Source organism: Pelodiscus sinensis, unplaced genomic scaffold, assembly GCF_049634645.1.
Source record: "Pelodiscus sinensis isolate JC-2024 unplaced genomic scaffold, ASM4963464v1 ctg40, whole genome shotgun sequence".
In the NCBI taxonomy this organism is placed as follows: domain Eukaryota; kingdom Metazoa; phylum Chordata; order Testudines; family Trionychidae; genus Pelodiscus; species Pelodiscus sinensis.
Window position 1 is genome coordinate 978,945 of NW_027465932.1, and position 14,642 is coordinate 993,586.

The 14,642-nt window shown below is 53.2% G+C and overlaps 1 protein-coding gene across 2 annotated transcripts; it reads left to right on the forward strand.

Annotated features, from left to right (window-relative positions):
• The first annotated feature begins 2,469 nt into the window (after positions 1–2,469).
• On the forward strand, positions 2,470–12,358 carry LOC142825161 (GTPase IMAP family member 5-like). Of its 2 annotated transcripts, XM_075916897.1 has the most exons (4): positions 2,470–2,627; positions 4,089–4,236; positions 4,455–4,503; positions 11,256–12,358. In XM_075916897.1, exons 3-4 carry the CDS (start codon positions 4,461–4,463, stop codon positions 12,092–12,094), a joined length of 882 nt encoding a protein of 293 aa, XP_075773012.1. In that variant the 5' UTR covers positions 2,470–2,627; positions 4,089–4,236; positions 4,455–4,460; the 3' UTR covers positions 12,095–12,358. The 2 variants fall into 2 exon arrangements, with proteins under 2 accessions (XP_075773012.1, XP_075773011.1); XM_075916896.1 differs by lacking the exon at positions 2,470–2,627 and having other exon boundaries at positions 4,019–4,236.
• The last annotated feature ends 2,284 nt before the right edge of the window (positions 12,359–14,642 follow it).

Sequence of the window (14,642 nt, forward strand, 5' to 3'; positions counted from 1 at the left end):
GTCCAGAAAGTGCACCAGAAGGTGCAGGGCGAGCTGTGGCTCCATGTTGCCACCTGTGGCGGCCCCCCCCGAAGGGAAGCACCGACACAGACGGGCACAGAGACCAACGCTTTGCTGTCCCTCGGCGAGGTTGGCAAGCAAGCAGGAAAAGCTGAGAACCGGCTGTCCAGGGGGGTCCCTTTAAGCTCGACCCTCAGATAGCCTCAGACAGCAGCCACACAAAGCAACTACTGACCTGATGCCCTGCCAGAACCGGTTTCAACTGCCCTTTAATTCCCCCCTGCGTCCAATCAGTGTGGACGCGCTAGTTCGAATTAGCAAAACGCTAATTCGAACTAGTTTTTAGTTCTAGACGCGTTAGTTCGAATTAGCGCTGTAGTGTAGACGTACCCAGAGAGACAAAGGGGAGAAAGGAACAAACCCAAATTCCTTTGTCCCAGTTTGAAAAGTCCCACCTACATTCCTATTGGTCACTCCACCTGGCTAGGTGTAGTTAACCCCTTAATCCCCAGGCTGCTGGCTAACCCTCATAATCATGACAAAAGCGACTGGGACTTTTCAGTTTAGAAAAGAGGAGACTGAGGGGGGATATGATAGAGGTCTATAAAATCATGAGTGGTGTGGAGAGGGTGGATAAAGAAAACGTATTTATTAGTTCCCATAATAGAAGAACTAGAGGACACCAAATGAAATTAATGGGTAGCAGGTTTAAAACTAATAAAAGAAAATTCTTCTTCACACAGCGTGTAGTCAATCTGTGGAACTCCTTGCCAGAGGAGGCTGTGAAGGCTAGGGCTATAACAGAGTTTAAAGAGATGCTAGATAATTTCATGGAGGTTAGTTCCATAGACGGCTATTAGCCAGGGGATAGAAATGTCCCTGGCCTCTGTTTGTCAGAGGCTGGAGAGGGATGGCAGGAGACAAATCGCTTGATTATTGTCTTCGGTCCACACTCTCTGGGGCACCTGGTGCTGGCCACTGTTGGCAGACAGGATACTGGGCTAGATGGGCCTTTTCTCTGACCCAATACGGCCGTTCTTATGTTCTTATTATGTACTATAAGGAGGGTGCCTAACTGGCTGGATAACCATACTCAGAGAGTAGTTATTAATGGTTCACAATCCTGCTGGAAAGGTATAACAAGTGGGGTTCCACAGAGGTCTGTTTTGGGACCAGCTCTGTTCAATATCTTCATCAACGATTTAGATATTGGTATAGAGAGTACGCTTATTAAGTTTACAGATGATACCAAGCTGGGAGGGGTTGCGACTGTTCTGCAGGGTAGGGTCATAATTCAAAATGATCTGGACAAATTGGAGAAATGGTCTGAGGTAAACAGGGTGAAGTTTAATAAAGACAAATGCAAAGTGCTCCACTTAGAAAGGAACAATCAGTCTCACACACACAGAATGGGAAGCGACTCTCTAGGAAGGAGTACGGCAGAAAGGGATCAAGGGGTTATAGTGGACCACAAGCTGAATATAAGTGAGCAGTGTGATGCTGTTGCAAAGAAAGCAAACATGATTCTGGGATGCATTAACAGGTATGTTGTGAGCAAGACACGAGAAGTCATTCTTCCCCTCTACCCTGCGCTGGTTTGGCCTCAATTGGAGTATTGTGTCTCGTTCTGGGCATTGCATTTCAAGAAAGATGTAGAGAAATTGGAGAAGGTCCAGAGAAGAGCAACGAGAATGATGAAAGGTCTAGAGAACATGACCTATGAGGGAAGGCTGAAGGAATTGGGTTTGTTTAGTTTAGAAAAGCGAAGACTGAGGGAGGATAGGATAGCAGTTTTCAGGTGTCTAAAAGGGTGTCATAAGGAGGAGGAGAAAACTTGTTCATCTTGGCCTCTGAGGATAGAACAAGAAGCAATGGGCTTAAACTGCAGCAAGGGAGGTTTAGGTTGGACATTAGGAAAAAGTTCCTGCCTGTTGGGGTGGTCAAACACTGGAATAAATTGCCCAGGGAGGTTGGGGAATCCCCATCTCTGGAGATAGTTAAGAGTAGGTTAGATAAATGTCTATCAGGGATGGTCTAGACAGTACTTGGTCCTGCCTTGAGGGCGGGGGGGCTGGACTCGATGACCTCTCGAGGTCCCTTCCAGTCCTAGTATTCTATGATTCTATGAGAGGACACTGCGCTAGATGGACTTTGGTCCGGCCCCTTATGGCCATTCTTAGGTTCTTGAAAGAAAAAATGTTTGGGAAGAACTGAAATATCCCGATCAGATCTCCTTGTGCTGCTCCAGTCTCAGTCTGTTCAGTTCTAGGGAGAACGACTTCACTCCCCATTGTTTCCTGTGTGGTGAAGGTTTGTGAGCCTCTCGCTGGCATGAATCCATTTCCTGTAAAAGTTGGGGAGGAGCGTTGGCTTTTCTGCCCTCTGCCCTTTGCTGTCAGTCCCACTTCCCCTCCTTGCTCCCCATCCTCCCAGCCACACAGCAAACCCACTGTACCTTTTCCCTTCTCAGGGGAGCTTGTGAGGGACTGAAATCGAAACTAAGAAGCCCTAAAATGGGCGTGTTCACAGCTTATCTGCCAGCAGGGGACATGCTGTCGTGAGACACAGACAGACACGGGAGGGAGAGAAAACTCACGGCCACTCTGAGCTCAGACGTCCGCACAAAGGTATGTGACACTCGTTATGTGTTTCTTTTAAAATGTGGCTGCGTTTGGAAGGGAAGGTGGTGGGACTGATCACTGCCGGGGGAATGCTCTGGCGAATAGGGAGAAAGGGCTCGTCAGGAGAGCATTTTGCTGTCATGAAGTGTCTGAAGTCAGGCAGCGTGTGGATGTGCGGGGGGGCCTGGAAAGCAAGCCAGCAATGGTTGGGGTGTTGCTGGGGATGGAGTGCTCTCCAGGTACAGGTCAGGGCTGCGGCTGGGTCTGTGTGTGTCACTCTGTGATGCCCGGACAGTCTGTGATCTGATCACACGGCTACCAGCATGGCCAAAGCGCTTTTGCAAGGGTCTGTGATGTTCCAGCTCACACGCTTGCTCCTGGGGGGTGCAGTGGCACCTGCCTGGGGTACAGGCTATCGAGGAGGCTCAGGATGGCCGGTTGCTGGGGGGTTCTGGGCCGTGCTCTCTCCTCTGCCGGCCGGGCCTTTAGCTCAGTGCTTTTCCTCACTCATTGCAGCATTTTTTAGAAATTTCTCGTGTTTTCTCAAGCGTTCTGTGTGAGAGATGGCGTGACGGACACCACTCCTTTCAGAATAGTATAGACGGCAGCACGTTGTTCTGCTGGGCCTTTCCGTTCAATGGATGGAACGGTGCAGACGTTCCGTGGCAGGGTGTGGTCAGACCGATTTGTTCTTCTGCCTCTGGAGCAGACTTTGTGTCCTGATTACGCTGAATTCAGAGAAGATCCGTTACTCTCGTTGTTTAGAGAATGTGCGGTGTGCACAACAACCTTGTTACCCATCTCAGTGTGGTCTTTGCGAACTTGCAGTTATTGTCTGTTATTAACCCTTTGCTGTTTGCCTGCATCCAATTCTTTAAGTGTTACGGTACCTTAGCCCCCTTCTATGGATTTAGTCTCACTTGACCATTTTAAAATGTCTATTTCTCTTTACTAGTACTCTTGGAACAGCTATCACAAGAAGAATTAACGTGTGTTATTCTGTGGGTGAGATGATATAGTCTCATGTCAAGGTTTAATAACTTGTGCAGACACATGTGCGCGTGCTCACACACAGACACGCACGCACACACACACACACAGACATGCATGCACACACACACACACACACAGACACGCACGCACACACACACACACAGACATGCATGCACACACACACACACACACAGACATGCACGCGTGCACACACACACACAGACATGCATGCACACACACACACACACAGACATGCACACGCGCACACACACACACACAGACATGCACGCGCACACACACACACACACAGACGCACGCACACACACACACACACACACACACGCATGCACACACACACACACACACACTTTTGAATGTGTTTTGTTTGTACAGCGGCTCTGAACAAGAGGCCCCCAATCGCTGTACCAGTGTGAAAGGCTCCGGGTGAATTTCCTCGTCTCCTCCTTTCTGCAGAAGGGGCGACTGATTTCAAGCTGCCCGTCAGACGGGGAGAACCCGAGAAAGCTGGGAAGAGCTGTGACTAACCCTCCAGGTCTCCCTGCGGCACTTCCACACGGTCTCTAGCTGGTGGCCTGCAGGCAGGCCCCTGCCCATCGCAAAAGTAAGTTTCAAAAGGGAGAGAGAGAAGAAAACGCTCCTCGGACCCCCCTTGAGTCTCCCAACTAACCCTGCCCACGGCTGGATGCAGGGGGGATCGGTGCTACACAAACACTGTGGAAGGGACCCTGTGAGTGTGTTTCTGCTCCCCAGTGGCTCCTGCTGCACTTCGCTCCCAGGCATTCGTGCCCTTTCAAATGATGCCGTTTTTCTCTATTTCAGCTGGACATGGCGAGAAATCAGCAGGTGGGAGATGAAGAGGCCCCCCCTGGTAAGAAAGCAACAGAACAACACGGTCGCTTCCCCTCGCTTCGCCGTCGGGCTCATTCCAGCTGCCCCTGTGCAATAAGGGACAAACTCTCTGTTCTCCCGCTTGCTCCATGGCCCGTAAGCTCTCCAGGGGCTGCTATTTCCTGGTGCCAGCAGAGCACGTGGCCCTTTGCTGCCAACCCCCCTCAAGTAGCACTGAGACCATCTCCTACCCCAGGGACATCTCCACCAGCAGAGACCAGGCTGGGACCAGCCATTCACTTCACCTGTGACCCAGGCTGGGTGGGACTCAACAGCTCCGGAAGCAAAGAGCGAGGCCGCCCTGGGGCCAATGGGGAACTGTAAGAGTCCTGGCCCGTCCTGAGTCCTTGCCCAGAGGCCCCTTTAAAACCAGGGCCAGAAGGCGGGACAACAAACAAACAAGTCCCCACAGTCAACAAGGTGACCTCGGCCCCAGTTCAGGGCAAGGCAGGCAAGCAAAACTTTCTGCAGCACAAGTGGGGAGGGGGCGACTGCCACCTAAATGCCGAGGTGCAGGGGAGACATGGGCTTCCCTACTCCACCACATCCCGGCCCAGGGCCCTCGCAGTCGCTACGGCCAGCAGGGGATCCACACTGAAGCCCCCGACCCAGCTGATAGGACGGTCAGATCCCCCTGACCATCCATTGCCTCCCCATGGCCATTTCCAGAACCCCCTCGTGTTGCACCTGTTCCCCTGGTCCCCAGGGTCTGTATGGTCCCAGTCAAGAGGTAGGGAGAAAGGGCTCTTCCTCTGGTGGCCCAGGCCAGTCACTCAGCGTTCTCAGGGCCGGCCTCTGCCCCCAACAGCCGGGTCCCTACTGAGCGTCTGGGCCAGCTTTTATACTCCCGCCCCTCCCCCAGGCTGCTGCAGAGTTAAAGGGGCAGGCTCCAGCCCGGCCCAGAGAGGGGTTCTCCCTCCTCGGGGTGAGTGAGCGGCCACCCCGCTCACTGCAGGAACTTACCCCAGCTGAGGCTGGGAGTGACACCAAGAGCCCCGGTGGCCAGTGGAATGGGGGGCAGGGACCAAGGGACGGCTGCTGGTGTCACGGGTTGGGGAAACGGAAACTTTTCCCACCCGCTGTGGCCCACCCAAGAGACCAACACCAGGCGTCTGGCTCTCCGGCTGTCACCTCTCTGGGTGGGGCCACGCCTCAGTCTCCTCCCCTGGCGCCTGGGCCAAGCTGGGCCCCCCCACAAGCCAGAGGGCTGCAGGCCCTTCCCAGTGCAATTGCCCCACTTACTAGTCACCCCACAGGCTCTGAGCCAGCGTGCAGGTTCCCCCAGAGAAAGCCCTGATGCGGGAAAGGGATGGGCCCATTGGCTGATAAGCTCCCCAGAGATTGGCCCAGCTCCAGCGCTCTCTCTGGTGGGATTAGCCCTTCAGACCCCCACGGGCCTCCAGCGGTTACAGGTTACTGGCCCCTGGTCCCCAGGACACGCAGGGCCAGGAAACGTGCAGCCCCCCTGCCACAGCCCGGCCCTTTGCGCTGCGAATGGGCCATCGCTGGACAATGGCTCTCTCCTCCGGACCTGGCTCAAAGGGCCATGTCTTGGGCACAGGAGGAAGGCTTTGGAGTTCCCCTCCCCGACGCTGCCCAGGAATTCCACTGCCCTGGCCAGCAGCCCTCTGGTCTGGCTCAGTGTGTCAGTCCTTGACTCTCCTGACGCTGCCTTCCCAAGGCCTCGCCTCCAGCCTCCCCATCGCGCGGGGCCGTTGCGTGGTTAGACCTAGGCCCCCCGAGGGCCCTCGACGTCACTCCGTGCGGGCGAGCCAGGGCATCGCAGCCGGGTCCCGTCTCGGCCCCTCAGGGACCACCGGGGCGGGGACGGGATGCGGTTAAGGCGGCGTCGAGGCATCTCATTGCGGAGGAGAGCAGGAGCCCCTCCCACACCCACTCCCCTGCTGCTCCTTCAGCTCTGCCTCAGCTACTGCTCATTAGCCAGGCCCAGGGGACAGCTCTCGGCCCAGCCCACCTCAGCCCCCTCCCCCATGCTGGGCTAGCCCCGGGCACAGGAAGAAGGGGGCCTCTGCTCTTGGCTGCTCCCTGCTCCCCGCTGCGGCCGGACTCATGCTGCCGGCACTGAAACAAGTTTGGGAATGTAAACGTTGTAGGCGACAATTTCATAACACCCAAAGCCTTACAGCCGACCCAGGGGAGCTCTACAGGCGCCCTCCTCTCAGCTGACACAGAGGAGCCGATCTCAGAACTAAAATTACTGGCAGCTTCAGTGCAAGTGATTAGGACGTGGGCACATTTCTAATACGTGTGATGGGGGAGACCCCTTGGGGTGCTCCCCAGGGCGCTGACACGGCCACTGCCACTCGCCTTCCTGCTCTCTGGGGCTCCTCACCACCCGGTCCTGCTGGCCGGCTCCCTGGTCTCCCGCAGCCAAGGCCCCGAGCTGAGATCCCTGCCCCCGCCCCCTGCGAGGAGCAATACACACATCGAACCTTTCCGGGTCTGAGCAAAATGCAGTTTGGGGCCCAGCTTCCTGGGATGCCCCTCCCGAAATGGGAGCAGAATCCCAAATGAATTATTTAGGCAGCCCCTGTCAGCAATGTGCGCACTGATTGCTCCCCAGGTAAGAATTATTCACTCTGGGCTTGCCAGTAAATAAAGTGATTTTCTGAAGTGCAAGCAGTGGGATTCAAGTGGCAGCAAGTGAGAACAGGCAGAGCAAAGTAAATTACAAAAGTAAAATAAGGGAAAACACGGAGCTAACTCGAACACTAAATCCTCAATTCAAACTTACCCTAAAACGTTTCTTATTTCACCAAAACCTCCAAGTCAGGGACAATCTTTTTTTCCCTGGGATCCCTGGTTCATTCCCTTGGGAGTGACATGCCTGTTAAGGACTGAAGTATGAATAATTTGCATCTTAAATGGCTTCACTTTTATGCAGGAATTGTTTGTTTCATGTTCTCCTCTTTCGTGAAAAATTACCTGGTTAGACCCTGCCTGTTTGGGTGGTCACATGACTTCCTAAGACTAACTACAGTTTAGACTTTCAGGACAAAAGAGGCCGTTTACAGGTGATCATCCAGGCGTTGAGGGAAACACCCTTGGTGGCTTTTATTTGCGTATTTAAACCCATAAACCATCCCCTGCTCCATATTTCTAACTCGACATATAAGAATGATTCATTCACCAAAATAAGATAGACAAATCCAGCAGACTGATACATGAAAATTGTCGGTTACGCGAGGTGTTTCATCCAAAACATCTTCAAACTATGCATATTTATATGCATAAGTCAGGTTCATAAAGCATCGGGAGAGTCCATCCCAATATGTAAAAAGAGTAAAGGAGGGAGAGAGAGAGAAATTTGAATGATAAATGAGAATTGTTTAAGAACACTTTACTGAGTACAAAAAAAGCTACAGTTACCATATATAATTGACAGTAATCAACATAGATGAGGCAATTGATAAGGGAAGCAAAGGGATACATGAAGAAATCTATGGCCCGTAGAGTTAAGAGCAATAAAATGTATATGAATTATATTAGGAAATAAAAGAATGTGAAAAATTGCAAATAGTAAATGGAAATGGTAAAATTCTCAATAGTAATGCAGAAAAGGCAGAAGTGTTCACCACTATTTTTTAAATCAGCTGTTCTAGGTAACTTGCTTCAAAGAGTTTTCAAAGAGCTGGAAGAACGGCTCTTATGCAAGAGGGGCTTTTTGCACAAAAAAAGAGCCGTCTACACAGCTGCTTTTTGCCTCTTGGGCAAAAACAGCCAGAATTAATTATGCAAAGTGTGGAAATATGCTAATCTGTGCTTCATTTGCATAGGTTTTTGCGCGAGAGGTGCAGTGTAGACGTAGTCTTAGCCCTGTGCTATTTAATATTTTATTAATGCCCTGGAAGAAAACATAAAATGAGCACTGATGAAAATTACAGGTGACACAAAGAACGAGGGAGTGGCCAGTAATGAAGGAACAGGTCACTGAGAAAAGAAATCTAGATCACGTGGTAAACTGGGCAAAAGGCAACAGCCTGTGTTTTGTGAAGGGTACATGTCAAAATAGCATCTAGGAACAAAGAATGTGGGTCGCATTTCAGGGTGAGAGATTCAGTCTTGCCAGGCAGGGACTCTGAAGCAGATTTGGGGCTCACGGTGGATAATCAGCTGTGCATGAGCTCCCAGTGTGATGCTGTGGTCGAAAAGTCTCCAAGAGAGAGACCTTGGAGTCACCATGGGGAGTTCTCTGAAAACACCCACTCAGTGTGCAGCGGCAGTCAAAAAAATAGAATGTTAAGAGTCATTAAAAAAGTGATGGAGAATAAGACAGAGAATCTCTTATTGCCTCTCTATAAACTCCAGGGACACTCAGATCTTGAATACTGCCTACGGATGTGGTCGCCTTGTCTCAGAAATGCTATATTGGCATTGGAAAAAGTTGAGAAGAAGGCAACAAAAATGATGAAGGGTTTGCAACGGGTCCCATATGAAGAGAGATTAAAAAGACTTGGAGTTTTCAGCTTAGAAAAGAGGAGACCCTGGGGGGGATATGAGAGAGAGGAGACCCTGGGGGGATATGAGAGAGGTCTTGCTTTGTCCCCCTTCCTTTGTCATGACGCAGCCCCCTTCCTCTCCCATGCCTGGGACAGCAAGACATCCCCTGGCAGCATCGTATAAGTGGGGGTCACCCACCTCCTTCCGCTAGTGACCATGGCATTGACACCTCTACAAAGGGGGATCCCCATGGAAGGCTGCAACCAGTGAATGCTCACGAGCTGTTCTGGCATCCTCCGAAGGCTGGTCCATTTGCTGGAGTAAAGTCCCGACACTTTCTGCAGCAGCATGTCCCCAGCCCAGCAGGTTTTTAGCTGGCCCCGTTCTCCCCTGCCCTGCATCTCAGCTAAGCCTGCCCGGTCACATTACAGGGGCTCCTCTCCTTCCCCTGCAGCGACAAGATACCCTGCCAGCTACCCCCCGCGACGGGCCTGTATTTACCAGTACAGGCCGTGGGGCTATGAAAGCACCGTGGAGATATTTGTGCTGGGATGAAACTGGGACTCTGACCTTCCCCCCAGCTGGAGCCAGGCCAGCCCGAGTCAGCTGGCCAGGGAAGAGGGCTTTCTTGCCATACAGACCCCTTCCCACCCCAGACAGAACCCACACCGCGGCCACAGCTCCTCCATTGTTCAGACTTCCCGCTTTGCAATCACTTCCATCTCACTGCTCTTGCTTCACGAGGCTCCAATGGCTTCCCAGCTTCTGCCCCCGTTAAACAATAACCCGTTAGACAATCTCTCCCCCGCCCGCTGCCAAGTACGTCTGCCCAAAGCTCTTCCGGGCACGGCTGCCACTCCCACCCCTCCCCAGTGTCCTTTGAAAAGGGACGGAAAAATAGTTCCACAGAACTTGCCGACTGCCGGCCTCTCCAGGCAGTCCAGAGGAATCGATACACCTACCATGGCTGGTCCTTGCACATCCGCCCTGGCTACAGTGCCAGAGAACACCTCTAAGATACGTATCCATCCTCACCACACAGGCACAGCCTGACCCCCTAGGTCATGCGGGCCAGAGACCTTTCCCACACTCATTCCGGGAGCCCTTTGGGGAGGAAAAGCGCCACCCAGGGGCTGGCACCTTCCTTTGCCAAAGGAAACAGCCAGTTGGCTCTCCCCTTTCTCTGGAGGGGCCAGATCCGGTCACCTCTCCAGCAGCCCAGAATTGCCTTGTCTCAGTAGGGCTGGTCTGGGATGCGGGGGCGCGACCATTTGTTTCCCAGTTTATGGCTGCCCAGCCAGAGGCCTCAGCATAAGAACGAGGCCTCAGCCTAGCCACAGACACTGCCTTGGTTACACGGACTGTGAGTGGCTTTGAGAAGCTGCCCCACATGGCCCCTCGCTGACGGATGAGTTGGTGCAAGCGCTGCCCGTGCAGACGAGCGCTGCCGATACAGGAAGCAAGGTGCGGACATGCACCAGGGATGGAATTCCGACGGTGGCTCTATGCTAAGTACGTCCAACGTCATTCTGTAGTGCAGAGACGCCCTGCAACCACAGTCTGACAGTGGATTGTAGAGCATGTTCTTGAACCGCATGGGCTGAGATTGAATCACCCCAGCAGGTCACCGTGAGCCGCCACGCTGCAGGGACTGCATGCGCCTGCCGACTCCTGGCCTTCCCAGAGCTTGTTGTGGCACATGCACGTTTTCCCTCTCTGGAGCATCCATTTGGGCCAACACATACAGAAGCTCTAGACTCCGTCCTCAATAACGTCCCGCGATTGCTCCAGCGAAGGAGGCCTGGGCGTGGTGCACTAGCTGGGGTAAAGCCTGCATGGGTTGTGTCCATACAGGGAGGGTCCGAGTCACCAATGGAGCCCTTGGTGTAGGCAAAACTAATCTCAGAATACTCAGGAAGCGTTAATGTCACATGGTATGGGGGGGACGTGCTCACAGGAACGACTCATTCACCTAACCCCCAAGAGAGACTATTGACCCGTCCGCAGGTCCCCAGGAAGCCCTGCACATGTCCAGGCAATAGAACTCAGCCTGTGGGCTTTAGAGGCTTAGAAGAGGCATCCATTGAATAGTAAGTGACCCAGCAGCACTGCCACGCCTTTCTAGTGGAGACACGGGGGTGAGTGGCTTCACCGGGTCACAGAACAACATCGGTGGTAGGCAGGATAGTGACCCAGAAACCCCAGACTCTCCCGCCCCATTGCTGGCCTGTGCTCCCTCTGACGTGACCTTCCTATTCTTGTTCTGAACAGATTCACGGGCCCATGGCCAACATGGAGACTCAGAGCTGAGACTCGTCCTTGCTGGTAAGAGCGGAGCGGGGAAAAGTGCGACTGGGAACAGCATCCTCGGCGAGAACGTGTTTGAGTCCAAACTTGCAGCCCAGGCAGTTACCAGAGTTTGTAGATCAGGCAGGAGGGACTGGGAGGGGAAGAAGATTCTGGTGATCGATACGCCTGCAATTTTCAACCCCCAGGACTGTAGTAGGGCAGCTTATCAAGAGATCGGCCGCTGTATCATGCTCTCTGCCCCAGGCCCCCATGCGCTGGTGCTGGTGACCCAGCTGGGCCGTTACACGGAGGAAGACCAGGAAGCCATGAGACAAGTCCAAGAGATTTTTGGAGCTGGGGCCATGAGGCACATGATCGTCTTGTTCACCCGGAAGGAAGATTTAGGGAGCGGTTCACTGAGTGACTACGTGAGCCACTCGGATAACAAAGCTCTGCGGACTCTGATTCAGCAGTGTGGGGGCCGGTACTGCGCCTTCAATAACAAATCATCTGGAGCAGAACAGACAGAGCAGGTCCGAGTGCTGATGGAAATTGCCGAGGGGATGGTGAGGGAGAATGGGAACTCCTGTTACACAAGTGAATTATACGTTGAGGCCGAGGTGATGCTCCATTATGATAATGGCAACTTTGAAGAAAAATGCAGAAATTTTGGAGAAAAAGTGGAACAGCACATGAGAACCCAAAGAGACAGGTATCATGGGCTATTAAAAAGAATTAGGGAAGCATGTTCTAGGTGTAAAGATTATCTGTGGATACCTGTGAGATGGGTGATTGGTATATTTAGGAGAAGAAGGAGGTAGGTTGTTTCACTGTATTAATAACTGGTCTGGCTAATGATGACAACACAGTTTCATGTTTCATTTTCTCTTGTGATTTAAATGTAGTTTCTTAATAATAAAGGGCAGAATTTCATTTCATTCTAACCTGCTGCTTCCTGTGGCCTGCGGCTCAGCTTCTTACTCAGCGCTGGACTAGCAAAAGCCACATGGACCAGTGAGGATGAGATGAAATCCTTTCTATTTTCTCTATCTGCATTTCACACACGAGGCCCCGAAAGGCCTGTGTATGGCTCTGCAAATAAAATACGGCAGTACAGCAAATGTGGCAACCTTCTCATTTGGCATTTTCAAGGGGCAGCAGGTGGGATGTGAGGGGGTGCACCCCACATGGAGCCTGAAGGGGGCAATGGGGTCCAGGAGGGATATCCGGGCTCACTGGAATATGAAGCCCAGAGGGGCAGTAATGGCTGGTCAGCAGACAGCCAGGAAGCTGAGGGTAGAGGGAGGCTGTGCAGTGTCCGTGGTCACTCTCTGGGGTCAGAGGGGTGGGAAGGAGAAAAGCCAAGAGGCAGAAGCCCTGGGGAGCGTCCACACAGCGAGCCCGTTATCTCAGACCAGTAACCACGGCTTCTCCCGGGAGCAGGAATAGCGCCTCTTTCCAAACAGCCTTCGCCTGGACGCTCAGCTGCTGTTACTTTGGAACAAATGGCCTCCAGAGGCCTCTCGCGGCCGCCCTTGTGGCCACTCTGGCCATTCCCCTGACAGCTCCAACGCTCCCCTTCCCCTGCAGTGAAAGGGCTTGGCCACCACACTGGCCCACCCAGCACCCTTCACTGCAGCCATGCCCGACCCCCGCACTCCCTCTGCCCCCCACAGCTGCCAGCAGCCACGTCCAAAGCCCCTGGCCAGTGGCAAAGGGGGGCACCGGCCTGGACTCCTGGGGAGACCCTGGATCTCATCAAGGTCTGGGCAGCCTGGCCCAGAAGGTGCAGCCGCACCCTGGGCCAGCTCAGGGAGAAGACTAAGGAACTGCAACAGGGGTACAGCAAGGCCAAGGAACAAGGTTCCCGCTCTGGGGCAGCACCACACAGGTGCTGCTCCGTTGAGCAGCTGGATACCCCCCTGGGAGAGGGGCCAGTCTCCTCTTTCCCTCCCCTCCCCCATGGTTGACTCCAGCCAGGACAAGCCCGTAGGCAGCATCCATGAGGGTGGGGCTGTGGAGGAGCAGGAGGAGGGGCATGGAGATGGGCATCTGCCTGGAGCTGGTCCCCCATATCCCAAGGTGTCTCCCAGGGCTCGGATGAAGCTGGGGAAGGCACTACAGGTGAGCTCCAGAACTGCCCCTAGACACACGTGGGAGTGGTGGGGGGCTGCAAGGGGCTGCGCACTCCTCACTCGACCTTCTAGGCCTGGGGTCGCACAACAGCCTGAGCACACGGAGCACCTGTGCGGAGCGCTCAGCCCCATGACGCTGTCACACAGGAACCCTCAGTCCTTCTCACAAGGTTCCCGGAGAGGCCGCCTTACTCTGGGCTCCGTGGGGGACACCCTCCCACAACACCCCACCACTGAGGAGGCTGGGGTCCTAGAAACACACAGGGCCACACACCGCACAGGCTCCTGCCCACACGCAGGCAGCATCTGCTCCCAGTCAAGCGCAGTGAGGGGGAGGACAGTGATCCCCTGTGTGGGAATCTGCTGTGGGGAGGAAGAGGAAAGGACCCCGGTAGCCATCTCTATGGCAAGCGGTCTCTGCCACTCACACACCTCCCCAACCCTCCCCCCTTTCGTCCAGCGGGGAAGGATAGGAGGTCTCTCTCTGTGGGATGCCACTTCTGAGAGACCCACCATGTACAGGACACAGTAGGAAGCTGAGCAGCTCTGTCCCCAGTCCTCCCCGCAGGCTTCTGGACTGGCTGGCACCTTGCCATGCCTCCTTCTCCCGGGGACATCTATGCCCTGCAGGAAAGATCTCTCTGTCTGGGCTTCAAATAGCCTTGCTCAAAGCACATCGCCATCATCTGATCTGAGCCCTTCTCTCAGGACTGTTTCCCATGCTGGCACTCTAAGGGTATGTCTACACTACAGCACTATTTCACATTAACTTATTTTGAATTAGTTAATTCGAAATAAGCTAATTCGAAATAACGCATAGAGACACAAAGGCTACATCTACACTCGCATGATCTTGCAAAAGCACTTTCTCATGCAAAAACTCTTTTGTGGAAGAGTTCTTCTGTAAACACTTTTTCAGAACAGAGCATCTACACTGGCATGTGCTTTTGCGCAAGAGTATCCATGCCAATGTGACACTCTCTTGCGCAAGAAAGTTCTGATGGCCATTTTAACCATAGGGCTTTCTTGTGCAAGAAATTAATGTTGCCTGTCTATACTGGCCTCTTGCTTATTCCTGAGCAGGAGCATCATAGTTCTTGCGCAAGAAGCCCTGATTTCATACATTAGAATGTCAGTGTACTCGTGCAAGAACTCAGGGCCAGTGTAGAAAGGCAGCAAGTTTTTCTGCAAAAGCAGCGACGCCAATGTAGACACAGCCAAAAACTAATTTGAA